Source organism: Podarcis raffonei, chromosome 1 (genome assembly GCF_027172205.1).
Source record: "Podarcis raffonei isolate rPodRaf1 chromosome 1, rPodRaf1.pri, whole genome shotgun sequence".
In the NCBI taxonomy this organism is placed as follows: domain Eukaryota; kingdom Metazoa; phylum Chordata; class Lepidosauria; order Squamata; family Lacertidae; genus Podarcis; species Podarcis raffonei.
Window position 1 is genome coordinate 136,073,597 of NC_070602.1, and position 20,267 is coordinate 136,093,863.

The following is a 20,267-nucleotide window of genomic DNA, read 5'->3' on the forward strand; positions in this document are numbered from 1 at the left end:
GCAATTGCAAAATTTATTTAGCCAACTTCATTAGCTGTATTTCTGTTTGGAGTGCAGGCTTCTGAGTTGCACCATTCTGGAGGATTAGCAAAAATTCTGTTGTCATCATTTGTGTGCTGTATATTCATGTGAAGCTTATGGTATACTGCATGGTTTGTGGTTGGAGGGGGTGGGAATGCACATCAGTGGAAGATGCACAAGATTAAGGGACTGAAAGCTGCAGCAAACCAGGCATGCTCCAGTTCAATAATTAAACCTGGAAATAACTGAAATTCCAAAGGAATGAATTTTAGAGAAGAGTGAACCAGAGGAAAACCAAGGAATGGCTTGCATGGTGTTTAATAACCACCAAACCCAGGCCTTGTTTTTCTGAACAGGGTATCTCAACTTGTGTGGAGGTTGTGGGGCTGCAAACACTGTCCTTGTCACAATGTCCCCACAAGGGCTGACCCTGCCTGTCCCACTTGCAACTGTTCCATGTTGTGTGGGAAGGCCAGAAGAAGGTTTCTTAAATCTACTTGTGTGAGCAATGCAGGGTTTTCTGATGGCGGGGAGGCATATGAACACTTCCTTCAGACCTTCCTGCTCAACTCTGAAAGGTCAGAGGTGGTGCAGATGTGCACAGGCCTTGCTCCAACTTCCCCGCATACATTTCCCCTACATGAGTTGGGATAACCTGTTCGGGAATGATGCTAAAACTATCAACTGATCAGGCTTGTAGGGTGGACAAACTTTTGTGTCCATCTATGATCATCAGGAACGTTAACTGGGTACTTAAACCCAGTTTGCATTTTCTTAAAAAAATGAATGTGCATATGGAATTCACAGAATTCCATATTTGGTATTTGTAGATTTTGGATGGTTTGTCAATGTAGCTTTGTGTGAATGACATATGGGAGAAGTGAATAGCTGTAGCTCCAGAAGGGGGAATAGATTGCTGTGATGAATGCACATGCTACTTTCCTTTAACCGAAGCCCCATCTGTCTAAATGAATTTGGTGTGATTGCTTCACAATAAATATACATGTGGATTTTATCATAAAAAACTATTTGTCTTCCTTTTCCCTCATGGAGTCAGTATAGCATTTTTTACCATGTGTTTATGAAACCAAACTTTTCACTTTAAATGGAAGTGGAAGCTGCATGTTATTGCATACAAATTCCCTATCTGAAATCACTTATATTTAATTAGTCATTGGGGGACGGAATTGTATCGATGAGAGTGCTTCTGCTTGGAGGGAATTGCTATTCCTTCACTTCATTGAAATCAGCATTTTCTTCATTAAAATGCTGTGTGCCAAGTATCCCAGGACTCTTTCCACAGGGATATTTGCGAAGGAGATGTTGAGCTAGGTTGTTCTGAAAAACTCACTTAGCTTAGCAGTTTTCTCCTAATGAGAGTCCCTTTCCTTTTCAGATTCACAATAAGTTTGTATATTTTAAGGAAGCAAGTAGTTCTGGTAGGAGTGAGATAAAGCAGTTAGGTTATTATTCCAGTATTCAGCTTTTTTGGGGTGGGGGTGAGAATTCACATGGAACTAGGTGGCAAATTAGTTTTATTAAATCTAACAAAACTCGGTTGAGCTTCTCTGCCCTTCAATGCATCTCTTCATATTTGTAAGTTTATTTATAAAAGTAGATGATGATGATGATTTAAAAATTGTATTCTGCCCTATACCCACAGGTCTCAGGGTAGTTACAACATAAAATCACAATATAAAAATGCAAAATTCTTAATAAAAACAAAAACAAAAGCAACCCAATAACCTCCCCCCCCCCCCACATTTTAAAAGGGCATTGAATGTCAATCAGCCAAAGTCCTGGTTAAAGAGAAACATTTTTGCCTGGTGCTTAAAGGTGTCTAATGTAGGTCTTTTTGTCCAGGACTGTACAAATGTTACCTTGAATGTGTGGAAGGAAGGGCAGCGTATGCTATCCTACCTCATCACACACAGGTTCAAAGTAACTTCTGAACAGTTCAATGGACTGCTTTGTTCAGTTGTGTGTCTGTTGATGTTGAGACTTCTAGTTGAGGTCTTCAAAAACGTGACTTCAGATGATTCCTAAATCAAAGTTTGAAGGTTTGGAAATAAATGGCAGGCTTGGGACATTTGAAGTAGGTTTATAACTAAATTTTTGGAGAGCAAGAACTAACTTGAGTTTACCAATATTGAAGCAGCCTGATTAGTGCCACACAGTGAAATCTTGCAGAGGAGGCATGCCTTCCCACTTGACTTAGGATTTGTATTTCTAGCACATGCCCCTCTTGCCCCTCCCACGCTACATTGGTATCATGATTCACACCGTCACTAAAGAAAAAAATCAGGTCTCCTCTGGGCCTGAGTGTTACATATAATCGAGTGCAAGAAATATCAGCCACAGTAACAAATGTACTGTGTAAACAATACATGGAGTGCCCCACCCACTCTGGGTGGCTTCCAACACGTACAGTATAAAAACATAATAAAATGTCAAACATTTAAAACTTCCTGATACAGTGGTACCTCGCAAGACGAATGCCTCGCAAGACGGAAAACTCGCAAGAAGAAAGAGTTTTCCGTTTTTCGAGGTGCTTCGCCAGACGAATTTCCCTATGGGCTTGCTTCGCAAGAAGAAAGCCCATAGGGAAATCTCCGGGGACCTCTTTTAAAATGCTGGTGGTCGGGAGCAAAGACTTTCGCCCACCGCCGGCCTTCAGAAGAGATCCTGGACCTCTTCTGAAGGCCGGCAGGGGGCAAAAGTCTTTGCTCCCCCCCGCCTGCCTTCCCGGGACAGTGGAGACTTCTTAAAATGCTGGCGGGCGGAAGCGAAGCCTTCGCTGCCGATCCCCAGCATTTTAAAAGCCCCCGGGACAGCGGAGACTTCTCCGCTGTCCCGGGCGATCTTAAAATGCTGGCGGGTGGCAGCGAAGCCTCCGCTGTCCCGGGGCGATTTTAAAATGCTGGCGGGCGGCATCGAAGGCTTCACTGCCGCCCGCCAGCATTTTAAGATCGCCCGGGACAGCGGAGAAGTCTCCGCTGTCCTGGGGGCTTTTAAAATGCTGGGGGTTGGCAGCGAATGCTTCGCTGCCACCCGCCAGCATTTTAAGATCGCCCAGGACAGCGGAGAAGTCTCCGCTGTCCCGGGGGCTTTTAAAATGCTGGCGGTCGGCAGCAAAGCCCTCCTGTCCCCGGAGCTTGCGGGGCGGGAGGTGGGGAGAAGGGCTTTTCTTCCCACCGCCAGCCTTCAGAACAGCCTTCTGAAGACTGGCGGTGGGAAGAAAAGCCCTTGTCCCCCCCCCCCAGCCTTCAGAAAAGGTCGGGGGACAGACTGTCCCCGGACCTGGTCTGAAGGCGGTTTCCATAGGAACGCATTGATTGATTTTCAATGCATTCCTATGGGAAACGGTGCCTCGCAAGACAAAAAACTCGCAAGAAGAAAAAACTCGCGGAACGAATTAATTTCGTCTTGCGAGGTAGCACTGTACAGGGCTGCTTTCAGATGTCTTCTAAAAGTTGTATAACTATCTCCTGCAAGAAGTGAGGTTACAGGGAACCAGGCACAGGGCCTTCTGGGCAGGGGCACCCTCCCTGTGGAATGCCCTCCTAACAGGCGCTTTAATGAGAAACTGTATGTGTTGGAAGCTGCCCAGAGTACCTGGGGCAACCCAGTCAGATGGGTGGGGTATAAATAAAATTGTTGTTGTTAGGACACAGTTTGGGTGGGCACGCATCATTTCCCATGTATTCACAGCCACTAGAGGGCTGTGAAAATTTGTGTTCCTGACTTTTTAGACTCGTCTACTCCTGTACTATCTGAAACCAAAGGGGCACTTTGGTTGCCAGATGTGAACTATCTTGGTCTTATTTTAAGCTTTCCCACCCCACCCCACTACACACACACACTGCACATAGAATAAAATTACGTGATACTTAACCATAGCCCTGGTCCTTCTATTGAAGTAAAGGAGTTGGTTGTTGAGGATTAATATTCATGGAAGGAAATCTAGGTGTCCCATTGATCAACTAGCAAAAGTATTTTTCTTTCCTAGTAGTTTTCCTATCAAAGTTTTCTGAATTACTTAACCAGTCGTGTTTCTCGATTTATCTGTGTAATGGAAGCAGTATTGTGGGAGGGTGGATGAGAATTACACTTATTTCTTCTGGGACTTCATTAATTATCAGGATAAATCCATATTATTTTCATTAGGTTGTAGGGCTTAATATACCAAACTTAATGAAAGTTAAATGAGTTGTACATTTTGGACTCTTAAAAGAGAGTATTAACAGCATTAGGCATTTAAAATTAAGTATGTTGTGTTGTTCCAGATCAATTTAAAATGGAATTGCGGGAAGGTCTTTCCCATTTTACTACTTTGACACTCATAATAAACATCCTAAAAGCACATTGGCTCTGAAAAAGAATCCTAGAGTTAGATGAGTTTGAAGCTGAAATGCATTAATAAATTGAAACAAATGTAGCCATTTGCCTAGTAAACTGGAATCCATGTTTTTTTTTATTACCCACCATACTCATTAAAGGTAGAATAAAATTAGATAAGTACAAACAGCAACCTCTTGTACTTCATGGGGTGAAAATAATCAAAGATAGTTGGGTAAGCTCTCTGTCACAAGCTTAGTCAATTTTAATTATCCAAATGTCATTCCCATAATTTTCTTAATAGTTTTTTTTTTCTGATAAGCAGGGTGTTAGTTTTTGATATATTACTTTGCTGTACAGCTTAAAGTTAAAGAAAAGTTAAAGTTTATATCTCAAATGATATTGTGTGTAGATTTATATATCAAATGATATTGTGTATAGATAGTTTGTTTTAGGGTATTATGTATCCCCTGAGCTGAAGGAACACATTTTGAGCCCCTGCTACCTAAGGTATAGCTCTAAGAGGGGCAATGATGGTGGAAAAGTTTGTTTGGAGTGTCACTCGATATGTTTTGAGTCCTTATATTGTGCTTGGTCACTCCGAGTCTGCTGCGGACACCGTAGGTGCAATCCCTGTGACATGCAGGCTCGTGTTTAATATTCCCCAGTGTCTTTAGTTGTTCTCATGCCCCTGCCCATTACCCACCCAGTGGGAATAAGGGATGTGAATGACCCCCCCCCCATCTTCACCCTATAGAAGCAGGCCCCATCATAGTGCTGACGTGTCCATGATGCACCTTTCTCCACCTGCCAAACCAATGTGACTGCCCTCCCCTCCCTTGACAGATAGGGGCACATTTCACAACTCCATCATTCTGTGGTCCACATTTTTAATTTGCTAGTAGAAGTATGTGTATGTGACAGCATACATAATCTACATCTGTGTCACAGTTAAGAAAGCAAATAATAAAAAAGCATGTACACTGACACATTTTTAGAGCATTTGTTACAAACAGCATTTTTGCTGCATCTGTTCATGGTTAGAAAGAGGCATTTTTACAGATAGGACCTCAGCATTTTTAGGTACTCATGTGCATGCAGTCCCCTCTGGTCATAAAACAAACCACATTGTGGTGTTGAGAAACAAACACATGCATTGTAGACCTAGAAAACTCATTCTCCAATAAAATATTTATGGTGTCTCCACTTTGCTATGAACTCTGACTATGTGGTTGCACCTTTTAAAAAAGTTCATTGTGGTATACATGTCAAATTTATTCTATAAATACTGAGAAAATAACACCCTTAACTAACTTCTGAGTCAATTCACAGAAGTTATGAGAAGCAATGAAAACTGAATATTTTAGTCACTTGTGCTTGTTTTTTCTGCTTCTTCATAATGTGCGAAGAGAGAGAACTTTAATATCTTGTTGCAATAGTGATGTATTTAAGGGTTGAGTACCATTTAAGTGTCTGTTGTCATTTTTAGGCTACAATGTGACAAACCAAGATTCTCAGTTACAATTTCAGCCTTTTTGAATCAAAGCAACATCTAACAGGCAGCTTAATGTATCTATAAAAGGAGCAGAAGGCCCATAAATGTAACATAGCACTCTCGCTCCCAGTTACTGATGTTTGTGCCCCATAATTTTATACACTTCACTCACCAATATTTACTTTCATTTGAGGGTAGGTTAACAGCTTTCTGGGATGTTTTGAATCAACTAAGATGTCAAGTGTGATCCCCCGCAGCTGCTAATGAGGATGAGCATTGAAACTGGATGAGATCTCCTCTCGCTATAGACACATGCACCATTTTAAAATGTGTTCTAGATAGTTAAACCAATTCAGAATCTTAATACAAGGTGTGCTGCCTACCCAAAGATCATAAAACAACTGCCCCGATCCACTTCTAAATATAGCCTCTGCTGTAATCAGGAGTGTGAAGGAGGCCAAATATTTAAACTACCTCATTCCGCCCACCCCCACCCCCCGCCCCGCCCCGTCAAAGCTCCAGCCCCTTACCCATTCCAGCTTTCTTTCCCCACCCAAAGCTTATCTTGCTGTGGTGACAGGCTATCATTCCTCCGTGGCCTCTTGAATACTGCAATGGCAGCATCATACTGTGCTTCTTTAGAAAGCTTATTTCCCATGCTAGGAATTTAGGAACACTGTGGAACTATATTTTGTGCAATGCCTGGGATGCTGCCTTTGTAACATTAAAGACGGATGGAAAAGATGCAGAGGGACCACTTCTCTGCTGCAGCCATTGGGGAGATTTGTGGGAAAGAGGTACCTCTAGTGGTGGGGTATGCGTTCCAGCAAATTCATGACCCAGCCCATGAGTTTTTTGAGTTTGTGCTTTGTCTCAAAATGAATTCAGGGTGTGTTTGAACTTGTAAGTTTGCCATTTTATGCCTCTGAATTCTGAACTTTAGTTTCATTGCAGGTTAGAGACTAACCCAACTTACCAACTGGCCAGCCATTACAACTCTCCACTTACTGTCCTGTTCTGACTGGACCAACTGTTTGGCAGCCAGGTGCCCTCCACATATTTTGGAAAAAATCTCACATCAACCCCAGCTAGCACAGATGGCTGGGGCTGTCATTTAAAACATCTGGAGGGCATCAGAGCAGTTCATTTCTAACCTATTGACAGGCACTTCATTCTTTCTTGTGGTGTCTCTGAAAGCCACAAGGAATTTGAGGAGGTTGCTTCTCTCCTAGATATTTTGTTCATTTGTTTGTGTAGTGCATATATAAGAAGAATCAGGGGAGAGCCAGTTGAACATGTAGAGGTGGCTCTATGTCAGGAATGGGCTGGACTAACATGTTAGCAGTAGACTGTCAGATGATCTCCTGAATTGTTTTCATTTCTAACAACCAGCTCATTGTATGTGCCAGATGAAGGCCTGATGCACCTTTCCCCCATGGATTTGAATTTCAACATGCATAATATATTCCATCCTAAGGAAGCTGAATGTATTTTGTTAAAGATACAAAATGAAAAGGGATGGCTCCTGTGAGAGCTTTTGCAACTTCTTTGGCTGCTGCTGACATTTTCCAAAAGCAGCAGATGGAGGAAGTTTAAGTGACTCATGCTTCTGGGTCATATCTGAAGGGGGAGATGTGCCCCCTGCTCTGGAGATGTGCTTCTCCTGCTTGGGAGACAGAACTTTCATTCCCCACCCCCACCATGCCACAAAGTGGTGTGTAAAGCAATCTTATTGCTTCTGCAAAACAGCCACAATAGCCCTTAATTTCAACTGGAATTTCACACAGCTATGTTACTTTACCATTATGGACAATCTAGATTTGATTGAGTAATGGCTTTTTTCGAAGCTTCTTTTGTTTAATGTTAACTACCATGTACAGGTTAGATTACCCAAGTTGTGTGGTTTCTTTCCCCATATCATTTTTGGAAAAGAAGCTCCTTTTTGTTGCATGCTCTGAGATGTGATATACTCATAATGCAAGCACACCCACCCCACCCAGCCACACACACACTCTGCTATTTATGCACATTTAAATGTATCAGCATCTACCTAATATAAAAATTAAAATAAGTTATTACTGAATACTAATCTGCAAAGTGCATATCAACATTGCAGTCCATATCTGAGCCTAAGGAAACCCATTGGAACCTTCCACAGCCCTCTCCAGGCCGCATTACAAACACTTCCTGAAGTGGGATGAAAAGGCCATGTCTGATATTTTTGTTCGAACTTCAAATGTATGCATGATGAGAACAATGACCAGATGATAATATTTGGCAATAACAATTCTTGCAAGGCAGTAGCATGTTAATTTTAACACCCCCTAGTGGGAGAGAGGGGTGTATAGGGTGATAGGGGAGGGCTAGTACCTCTGGACTAAGGTATGCCATGCTCCTTCTGGAGTAGTCTGTCCACCTTTGGTCCCTACCTTGCATTCAGCTCTCACCTTTGGCTCCTAGAAGCTGTCAGCATGGAACCGTGGCCATACCTCAGGAACAGCTTAGGAGAAGGAAAACTCTGGTCCTAAGTCCTGTTGTCTGGGCAGCCCAGGACCTCCATACACACTGGCCAGGCCTGCACCCCAGTGAGGTCAGTTTGGTGCTGCTAATGCAGTCGTTTGACTTCACCCCCAGAGGCGCACTCCACTGCCTCTCGAGACGGATGGATGCCAACAGTAGCGGGAGAAAGATCTTGTGTCTCTCAGTTGCCTCAAACTGTAAATTAGCTTTGCATAGATGTTGCAGACAGCACCCTTGTGTTTCTTGACCTTTGACCCCACAGTTAGCATCTCCCCAGCCCTCACTTGTATTGTACATATATGACAACTGATTATACTTTTTATATATCTGATGACTGTAGCCAATGAAAAGCTGATGCCACAAATCTGTTAGTTTAAGATGCCCCAAGCTTTGTTTCTCTTGATTCTTGTATTCTGCCTACTGAGTAATTTATGTATTTTGCCTAAGGATGGAGACAGACCTTGTGTTTCCAGAGATGGACAATTGGCCACTGTTATGCTTCTTGTTCTAGCAGGCCTTGGTGCAACATAGCATCTATATGAACATCACTTTGAATGTTTGCTACGCTTCTGGCATACCATCTTAAGATTGTGACCAAATGCAGTCTTCAGCTTTCTGGCTTCAAGATCAGCAAAACAAAAATTTTAGCACCAAATTAGTCTGCTTACCATAAAGCCTACTGAAGAGTTCTAGAGAACTCAAAAGCTTGCACATTATTTTGTGATATTTTGATTAGCCCAATAAAGGAATTGCTGTAATGTGGATTTTTGCACAATAGCCTGTTTCTTGGTGTAGCAACTTGATGCACCTCATTTGGAATTTAGTTCTCTTAATTGTGGTTGTAGTATTTGCTGTTAACATGGGTTTTGAGACACCCTTGATTAAAATAAATCCTATTTGTTCTTAATAGCTTTTGTTTAATATTCGAATAGTAAACTCATTAATGGCACATTAAAAACAGAGTATTTTAACTCTCACTATTTTATTTGAAATGGAGATAAGACATGGGCTTGTATCCAGCGTCTACAGGAGCAGAAAACAGGTCATGCAACCAGTATATTTCTATATAAAGAGGGTACCTCCTGACCCATCCAGGATCTCCCCTGGACTTTCCCCATCAGTTTTGGGTTGTTGTTGTTGTTTTGCTTTTCTGCTACATTCATTTCCCATCACATTTATAGTATTTGAATATTATATATATGTTTGTGTGTGTATACGGTGCTTTTTTAAAAAAAAATGTTTAGGGGTACTCTCATTTTGTCTCAAGAAAATCACCATTTTATAGTTCAAATTGGGAAAAATAAATACAATAAATGGACATAATACAAATACAATAAATGGTGTTTGTAGGTAATAAGTATAGTCATTACTTGAAAATGTAACGGTTATCCTGCTTTTTGGTTCCCCACTCCATGCTTCAGTTTATCATGAGAATATTTTGTTCCATTATCGTAGGATGGAAATGAAATTATTTGGTTAAAATAACTGCCAGTAAGATAAGCAGTGGTGCCATCTCACTATGGATAGTCACTGAAATATTAAGCAGAAACTATCTTGTTTCCTCTGCCTATATTTTTAATCGTGCAATCTGGCTCATTGCATAATGTGTGCAAACACTTCTGTGGGTATTCTGGATTGGGTAGGGTTTTATTGGTTGGGGGGGATACTTTGATGAAAGACGCTTTATTTTATGACAAACAGTGAAACGACAGTTGATTTTAACTTGGTGAAGAATACATCTATGCTAACCTGCCCAGTTAGAGTTCTGAATTATTGGAACTGCCAGAAGTGACATTAGGGTGATTTGTACAGTGTGGATGAATGTTGATTCAACCCATCAGTTGAGGTGGGTAGTCCAAAACCTTAGGGGAGCATCAGGTTGGCAAAACGAGCAATACATGCCTAACTTGGAACCCAAACAATAATAATGTAGACTGTTCTTCCCAGTTAATTATTTTGTTCATTTTTTTTAATTATAAAAAATAAGATCCTTCCTTCTAATTCAAATAAGCTTCACTTCATGTGAGTTTCCATTCCCAAGTGTGGGGCAAGGGTGAGAATTGCAGGTGCCAGTCTTTTTGGGCAAGTGAACCATAAGCTTGGAAGTGTGGGATGGTGCCACTCCAGTGAGCCCTGTGATACGTAAGCAGTCCTTCGCCCCAGTGCCTTTGGGGGCTTTGCTGTCAGGAGTCTCAGGCAGGAGTGCACACTGGAGAATATATAGGCCAGGTGTGTGGGGTCATGCCGCATCACAATCGGCATTCCCACACATTATGCTTGTGCTGCAGTGTTGCTAACTCTGTTTTACAGCAGAGGGAACCAATAGTCCATTCATATGTGGCTCTTGGACTGATTTCAAAAGCCCTCTCTGCAAGTAGTTCAAACTTGTAGCAAAAGGAATCTGTCCACTAGGAGCTAAAGGGGTGACAGAAAGAGGGGGCCGGTTGCAGAACAAGATGCCTACTTGCATGCAGCACCTGACAAATCACCCGCATTGTAATTCAGCCCTTGCAGAGAAAGGTTTGCCACCTGTGTTCTATAGTGAGCCCAGGTACCCATCTTTCCTCTCTAAACAGTGGAGATCTGGCTCTTTCTAGTATTCGTTGCAGTGTTCTTTGTAACTTGAAAGCTTGTGTCCTTTCTCCATCAAATTATTTTTGCAAATAAAGACACCTTTCACTGAGTGTAGAGGGGAAATGTTAATACTAAGAGGTACAAAAAAGAAGATACTGTAACAGTTTACAAATGCGGCCTGAATGAGACAGTTATAAGTAATTCTCAACTTTTCATATTAACTGATTTTGGGGGGCTGGAGTTTTTATTTCCTTCCTGACAGGTGCTTTTTTGTGTTGCATTTCCTTGAGAATTAAATGGTTCCCTCCCTCCTCTCCTCTAGGGTGATCTTTCTGCTGTTAAGCACTTACTGAAAAGTGGAGCAGATCCCAATGTTAAAGACTATGCTGGATGGACTCCACTGGTAAATATCAAGTTTTCTAAACATGTTCATTCTTTTTCATTCTGTGCCACTTTTCTTCTCTCTCTCTCTCTCTGTTGCATTTCAAATGGAAAAAGTGGCTTTCACATGACAATGCCTTGGCTGGTATGATTTCCCAGGAAAAAATCATGCTGAAGCTTTGCTGGATTTTAATTCAGTACTCCAGTAAATCAGCAGTTTGGGATATGAGGCAGCAGGCTCATTGGTTTTAGAATAGCATGGTTCCCATAGACGCTTTGGATGGATAGGGGACCCACACAAGATGAAGACTCTCATTCATGTGAGGCTTCGTGTGTGTTGGATACACATCAGTTCCCCTTCAAAACTAGCATACAGAGATTCCCTGCTCTGCAATTTGTTGTTCCATAAGCTTTCCCAGACTATGGTCCACTTCATGAGATGGACCAACAGGGCTAGTGGGCTCTAGTTTGCAAAGGGTCATGTCATGCTAAAGGCTTTATAACCATCTGCTTCCTACTACAGTAGTCTTTGTTGTGTTTGGTGTAAGAGATTACAGTAGACTAGCTTTCTAGAACTTCGAGTCATGGGTAGCCCATCTGGTACTCCCATCAGCTGCACTACCCTAATGAATGGTCAGTTGTGATGGGAATTGTAAGCCAGCAACAGCTGAAAGGCATTATGTTGGCATCAAAGGGAGAGCTTAAGTAAAAAGTACTTGGTCCTAGGAAACACAGTGTTGAGTACAGTATCTACAAAGGATGCACTGATGGTTTTCGTTAACAACACATGCTGTTGTTATGTTTTCAGATTTTCCTTGTACTGGAAACAATTTTAAAAGGAGATTCTCAGAATTCTTGCAGATATGGCTGGTTGCCGTAAAAACACTCAGTCATCAAGGACAGGGAATAGGCCAGTTTGGACATGATTATATCCAGTGGTTTATTATGTACGTGAGCCGTTGGATTTCTGTGCTCCCCAGTTAGAGAGGAGTTCATAAGCTTTTAATTTCCAATGTCAGTTAACCACAGTTTAATGTTAAGTTGTCATTAATTGTAATTGCGGCTAATTAAAACAATCTGGTCTCATGGGTTTGAGGTTGGCTAATTTAACCTAATCATAGTTAAGACTAGCTGCAGTTGTCTTGATTCAGATGTAACACTTAACTGTGGAAGAGCAAGCTTCCAAACCTCCTCCTCCTCCTCCTCCTAGCCATGCCAGAGGAAGAAGGAAGTAGAGAACAGGCGAGTCTGAAGGTCACTGCAGCTCATTTCTCATAACAAGAAGCCATGGTTTATCATTAACATCCAAACGAGGCCAATGTCTGTGACAGCTGATATACTTTTGTATTGCATTTTCAAACTCAAGGGAAATTGAGTTTAGAAGTAGTCTGTGTTCATCATTGCTAGCTGTAAAAATCCATTTATGATGGATGTTGTATTAAAATGACTTCATTTTTACTGCCAGACTGAGCTCGTTCACATACCTTTCCCATCATTTATGTAACAAAGATTCCTAAAATCGATGACCTTTAATTGTTGTAAGCTTCTTTGAGAGTAAATGTAGTGATTTTTAAAAAAGTTCCTTTGAGCAATTCTCATGCATTGTCATGGAGATCAAGACTCACTTTTTAATAATGCAGGTTCTTAATGCTTTCTTCTGTGTTTTCCTCTTATCCAATTCAACACTTAGCATGAAGCTTGTAATCATGGACATAAGGAGGTCGTGGAGCTGTTGCTACAACATGGGGCACTCCTGAATGCGGCTGGGTATCAAAATGATTTGCCGCTTCACGATGCTGTCAAGAATGGACATACAAGTATTGTTGAACTGCTGCTTCTGCATGGAGCTTCTCGAAATGTAGTGTGAGTACAGGAGAAATGGATTTATCTCTGTATTTTCAAATGAATGACTGGAGGCATACCATTAGATCCTGGTGTTCAGGAATCTTGGGGAACCTACCACCTTTATTCTGAAGTGGTAAACATGACTGAAGTGCACTGCTTCATCCTGCAGGTAGAATGTTTTCCCCTCTAATTAAAAAAAATCCTATACATAGTAAACCAGGGAGAAAACTAGGCTTAGAACAATGCCGTCATCCCCACCTCAGATTCAGGGAGGTGGTCTTGTTGGTCTGACGCAATCGGAAAAAAATTAAAAAATTGTCCAGTAGCACCTTAGAGACCAACTAAATTTGTTCTGGATATAAGCTTTCATGTGCATGCACACTTCTTCAGATACACTGAAACAGAAGTCACCAGACCCTTATGTGACCCAGACATCGTGGGTGAGATTCAGCTAACAAATCCTGGTAGCAGCAAGTGCAAGGACTTCCACTAAAACAACAGGGCTCTCCTCCTCCCATGCCATCTGAAATTTGTTCAGGGGTGTGTGCCAAGAGAACCCCAGAACAGCGCACAGGGGGAGGTGAGAGGGGATTGTTCCATCTGGCAGGCTCAATTCCTCCCCTCATTTTCTATGTGGTGGGAATTTGTATGGAGGGACATCTCATCATGTGGACACTCGGCTGTAGTCTGAAAGTGTATAGCCAAGTCACAGGCTTACCCCTTCAGGGAAGAAAAACCTGACAGAAAGTTGACTTGCTGGAAGCTTCCCAGGGACCTTTATGTCATGTTATTAGTTTTGCTTAGAGCATTTTTATCCCACTCTTCACCTGGAGAAAAAAAGGCTCCTGGAGTGACTTACAGAGGTCAGAAATAAGACAATCCCTGCTCTCCTCAGACCTGCAATCTGAAAGACCTAACACAGGAAGAAAAGGTATGGGGAGAGATGAGAAGGGAAAGCAAACTCCCTTTCTTCAAAGGGAGATGAAAAATCTGATGGGGTGGTTCTGTTTTGTTTCTCTTCCTTAAACTTAAAAGGTAAAGGTAAAGGTACCCCTGCCGGTACGGGCCGTTCTTGACAGACTCTAGGGTTGTGCGCTCATCTCACTCTAGAGGCCAGGAGCCAGCGCTGTCTGAAGACACTTCCGGGTCACGTGGCCAGCGTGACAAGCTGCATCTGGCGAGCCAGTGCAGCACACGGAACGCCATTTACCTTCCCGCTGGTAAGCGGTCCCTATTTATCTACTTGCACCGGGGGGTGCTTTCGAACTGCTAGGTTGGCAGGCGCTGGGACTGAGCAGCGGGAGCGCACCCCGCCACGGGGATTCGAACCGCCGACCATGCGATCGGCAAGTCCTAGGCGCTGAGGTTTTACCCACAGCGCCACCCGTGTCCTTCTTAAACTTAGAAAGCCCCAAATGTCTTGCACCTTAATATTGCTTCTTACCTGTCCCTGCTGAGGTACAATATGCTACTTCAGCCTGCCTGTGCTGTCATCAGGCTCCCTGCATTTGCAAGTGCCTGCACCACGAGAGCCAGGCTCTTCAAATAGCAATCTAGCTATTTTAAGAATATTGGGCCTTCAGGTGCCTTTTAAAAATGTGTTTGTGCTTTTCTAGTGTGTTTATATAAATTCTTAGTACTTTTGTATGCTTCTTCATTTCTGATTGTGGTGAATACTGTGCCTGAGAAATGTTTCAAATGCAGGTTTTGAAGTGACTTCTCTTTGTGGTCACCTCTTGGTGTCAATGACTAGCCTGCATTTGATAGCCCCTGCCCCAAAGACCTAATTTCTCATTAGTGGTCAGGAAATAACTGTTTGGCAATGCCTTCTAAATGCCATATGTAAGTGATAAAAAGCATATATATATTTATTTTGGCCAATAACTAGTAGAGAAGATAGGAAGAAAACAGAGCACATAAAACACAATATAATACGTTAAGTATACTATTAATTGTAGAGTTAAAACAATGTAAAATACTAAAATACATATATTAAAATGGTATAATTATATTTAAATGTTAAACTAGCATGCTTGGTGGCTAGTCTCCCAAATAGTTGAAGTCACCTGTACTACTTCTGAAACTGGCTCTAAGACCTTTAGAAATTAGCATGTATTTATTGGTTTGGGATTTACTGATAGAGGGCTGTGTGCTTGTGGGTGTGGGTGTGTTTATGCGTTCACATAGATATGTATTTGAAATACAATTTTAGGTCTGAATTTTAACACAAATGATAGGAATTGCAGCATTACAGTAGCGACATAGAAAGTACGTAGGTTGAGAGGTAAAAAACGAGTTCTCTGAGTACAAGACCACTTTCAGTTTGCACCCCTTGGAACAGCAACCCCTTGGTGCCATTAGCCTGAAACCGAGGGAAGCAGATTGTGATTTATTCAAAGTAAGGTAATTAAAAAAAAGTGTGCTAGGTATGTCTAAACTCTCTGATATGCCTAAAGTAGCTCTCTGGATCCCAACCAGTATAATAACTTGCATGCTTATATAGGCTTTAAGCACGTGCATCTTGTTTTCCATGAGGAAAACCAAAATGTCTATTCAGGAACTTAAATGAAGAGAGCAAAGATTAATTCTAACACCCCCAAACCCCCCCCCAAAATCTTATTCTGTAGGAAAACGCCAGAAGGCAGATACAGTCATACCTTGGGTTACAGACACTTCAGGTTGTGTTTTTTTGGATTACAGACACGCCGAAATCCGGAAGTACCAGAACAGGTTACTTCCGGGTTTTGGTGGTCCGGCATGCGCAGAAGCAGTGCTGTCGGTTGCAAATGCTGCGGGTTGAGAACGTGCATCCCGCATGGATCACGTTCGCAACCCGAGCATCCACTGTAATGTATGTTTCTGTGGAAATTGTCAAGTTTTAGTAACTGCTTTCCTAGTTTTTTAACCTTTTCTCCATTTAGCAGAGATGTGAAGCTACAAATAGAAAATATTATATGGACCAGTGGACCTATTAATTGCCCTGTTGGCCTAGTTAATTTTTTTAAAGTTAATCTCCTGCACATAGCTAATTCATATTTTATAACTGGCTTTTTTTTATGTGTTTGCTCCCTTGAATTTCCTGTCTGTCTTGCTTCACAGCCAGCCAAGTGACGTGAAAAATTAGCTCTCTGCATTTGCAATTTCAGTTGCTCATAAAGGCTTTCACTCAGATGGACTGTATTGCCAGTTTTTCCCCATGCACAATAAGTTTAACAATGGTAAAAGCTATCTTGTTCCCTTTTTTCTGCATAGAATAATGGGTTCCATCCAATGCAAGTTTGAATTTGAACACAGTCGAGCTGTTGGGAGCATTTGTTTAGGACCAGATAGTGCTTTTAACAACAAATCTGAAGAAGGAACATCTTCCCTTTGCTTGGAAACTTTTTTACAATCCTTACTTGTCTTTTTCACTTGACTGTACCTTGCGATTCCATATATCATTTGGCCACAGTTTCTGTCCCCTTTTGGCCATGGACTTTTATCTGCTTGTGGCATAGCTGCTACTGAGTTACTACTGTGTGGAATGGGGAAGTATTTTCTGCAAAGTGGTTCATATGTGGTGTGAGTCCATTTAAATCCAACCAGTGAAATCCCATGAAAACTGGAAAATAAAATGGTGGCCCGGTTCAACTCTGTTCATTCTGCCCCTAACCTTAGTGTTGTGAGATCATTTTGTCATCTGAATGATCATTCATAGATCCCTACCTATAAATTGCTGTGCTTCAAAGCGGGGTGGCTGGTTGGGTTCTTTCTGACGTAACAAAATCAATGAACTTGTCCAACAAATGTTTTATTCATAGTTCTTTAAGTTGCTGCTAGTTAATAATATTCATATTTTAACTTCAGTCATAGGCAATACATGCCTTCATGGCAGTTTTGTTGACTTCTCACTCACAATGCTATTTTAAAAACGCGGCTCTGAACTGCAATACAAAAATTGAACACCAGAGATTCTCCTAGCTTAAGGGGCTACCTCTAGCATTGGCCAATGCTAGGTTTTTATTAGGAAATATATACAAGATATGTCACGTAGTAAGTTAACTTTGTGCCGAATTCCTCATGTAATTACATAAAATTATCCTTAATTGTTAAACTGAGGGTTGAATTGAACACCTCATTCTTTATCGAATACACATTCGGTAAAGCTAACAATATCCTACCATCTAGGCAATGTAATCTTCCTTGTTGGCCTTGTGTCCTTTTCATCTTACATAGATTACTGAGTCTGCATCCATTCTGTAGTCTTATAGTTGTTGATAATAAATGTTTTTAAATGATGTCCAAGTTGAAGCAGACTTCATTCCATTGATTTAAACAGGTCTGCTCTCAGTATGATCAACACTGCATATTATACTTAAATAAATATAAATATTAATATTAAAGCATGGCTTTGATATTGTGTGTTTGCCTGCTCCTTGCTCCCCTGCCATGACAACTATATGAGGTATGGTAAGCTGTGTGTGTGACTGGCCCGGCCATCCAATGAGTGACTGGGGATTTGAACCTGGATCTCCTCAGCACCTTGACCACTGCACCACACTGATTTCCTTAATTCTTCTCTTATTATTTTTTACAAAATATTTTGCACGATTTAAATAAATCTGACGAATATACCTTCAACTGCTTGAGCACCAGAGCCTGCCTGTAATCTGGGAGCATGGGCATAATTCTGCTTGTGGGGTCCATAGTGATTCAGAGTATGATCTGAAGGCACATGAGGCTGCTACCTTGCTGAAGCTAAGCAGATGTGGGTCTGGTCAGTACCTGGCTGGCTGGCCGCTCTGTATGCTGCCTTGGGTTCCAAGGTGGAAGAAATAAAATAAAATGCAAAATGGGTGGTGTTTACTTGGTAAGTGTCTGGATCAAAATGTCCACTTAGACAAGTGTTTCTCAAACTGTTGTTGGACCACAACTCCCATCATCCCTAGCTAGCAGGATCAGTGGTCAGGGATGATTGGAACTATAATCCAACAGCAGCTGGGGACCCAAGTTTGAGAAACACTGATCCTAGGCTGGGAGCATCTGTGGATGCTGCAGCACCCCTGCAGGTGAAAGTATATAGAATCACAGAATTGATCCTTTTGGCCTTGTATAATCTGTCCTCAGTGGGAGCTGCTTTTTGCAGCTTCAGAGCCAGTGTGGTGTAGTGGTTAAGAGCGGTGGACTCGTAATCTGGTGAACCAGGTTCAATTCCCCGCTCCTCCACATGCAGCTGCTGGGTGACCTTGGGCCAGTCACACTTCTTTGAAGTCTCTCAGCCCCACTCACCTCTCACAGAGTGTTTGTTGGGGGGAGGAAGGGAAAGGAGAATGTTAGCTGCTTTGAGACTCCTTCCGGTAGTTAGGGATTAAACCCTTCTGAGCTGTGGTCTCTTCCTTCACATGTCAGGGATGTCCAACAGGTCGATCACGATCTACTGGTAGATCCCTGCAAGGTTTTGGTAGATCACAGTCGATCTCTGGCTCCCTTTCCTTAGCGTCATTAAAACTGACTCCTGCCTCGGCCCGCCCTCCATTGTTGTTTGATCTCTGGAAGGGAAGACGAAGCTTTCTCTGTGCTGCTGTTTTCATCCATAACGATCTTATTGTGAGTGACCTTACCCCTTTGTCCCTTGCCTTTAACCCCCCAAAAAACGGAAGTCCTCCCTAAAGCTTTTTTTAACCCCTAAAAAATGGGGTTTTCCTCCTCCCTAAAGAAAGCTCAACAACTTCTAGCCTGGCCACCCGTGACATAAGTGAAAAAGAGCTTATGCTTCTCTCTCTCTCTCTCTCTCTCTCTCCCTCTCCCTCTCCCTCTCCCTCTCCCTCTCCCTCTCCCCCCTCCCTCTCCCTCTCCCTCTTCCCCTGCCCCCACCTCCTTCCTACTATGAGGATGCTATAGCAATATGTCAAAGCACTTCATAGATAGAAGCATCATGCCATCTGTTGTGGTGTTAAGCCAGTGCTTTTATACATAAACTAATATTTGCTTTCTCTTCTGGGCATGTCATCTGAAGTCTATTATAGCAGTTGATGTTAAATATAGCCCCTAAATTAAAGTGAGGCCAAATGACTGTGCTGGTGATTTATACTGAAATAGAGGCAACACGGCAGTCCTTAGTGGTTTGAAACTCCCAAGAGTGAAAAGGATTTTAAGCATTGCTGTTTTCATCAGACGCATTTATAATATAACCTGCTCCCGTCTTACAGATGTCACTGGGGGCTGGCAACGCTGTGAAATGAGATGTGAGCCAAGTCCTAAGTAAAATTGTTAAGCAGCAGCCGAGTTCATGGGCTGCTGCGTGTGCTAGAAGAGCAAACAAGTTGGTGGCTGAGCTGGAGCAGATGGCAGTGTGGATCTTTGGGTGGTGGTTTTCCTTTAGAGCCCCATGCCTCCAAGCTCAGTCAGCAAAGGAAACGAGACGCAGCCCAGGACCACTTGGGAATGAAAGCCACTTAAAACTCTTGGGCAAGGGTTCTAGAAAATGGTTTTCCTTTTTCTGATCCAGTGAATACACTTTCTGTATTTTTAAAGCTTGAATTCCCACCATATCAGAAGTTCCAATCAGTGTATGATGAGTGTGCAAACAGTAGATCATTGGCAAGGACTGACTTAATTACAAAGTTTCAAGCTTGTGTACCACCTCCTGCTTTTTATGGTGAATGCAGCCGCTTGTTATGCTAAATCCATCTGTCCTAAATTTAGTGCTTTAATTGGGTTTTCATTCAATTTTTCTGTAAACTGCATATTAAGAAGGCAGAAAATATATAGTGCAACTGTTTCCAGATAGTTAAGAGTTCAGTCACAACACTTATTTACTTGAAATCCATCTGTCCTTGTTTTATTAGTAATATATTTGGTCACAAACCTGTGGATTATGCTGAAACAGAAAATATGAAATCACTTCTGATGCTCCCAGCAAAGAATAACTCTTCTACTACTACTACTCAGTGTCCAGAAGTAAGTATTAAAACCTTTTTTTATTTTTTTAAAAAAACTCCTTTAAACTGAACTTTGGAATTATGTTTTAAACTTAGCTTTATTGATTGTGCATAATGCAGAAATTGAAGCACTCAAGGCAGCTTTTAACAATAAAGGCCACACAAAAACTAAA

At 41.9% G+C, this 20,267-nt stretch overlaps 1 protein-coding gene across 4 annotated transcripts in view; it reads left to right on the top strand.

Annotated features, from left to right (window-relative positions):
* BARD1 (BRCA1 associated RING domain 1) overlaps positions 1–20,267 on the top strand; it is a 57,608-nt gene that overhangs the window by 23,946 nt on the left and 13,395 nt on the right. For all 4 annotated transcript variants that reach the window (XM_053364459.1, XM_053364486.1, XM_053364468.1 and 1 more), the window contains 3 exons: positions 11,271–11,351; positions 13,020–13,192; positions 20,002–20,113. In XM_053364459.1, the coding sequence (XP_053220434.1) occupies positions 11,271–11,351; positions 13,020–13,192; positions 20,002–20,113 (366 nt within the window). The remainder of the gene's footprint in view (positions 1–11,270; positions 11,352–13,019; positions 13,193–20,001; positions 20,114–20,267) is intronic.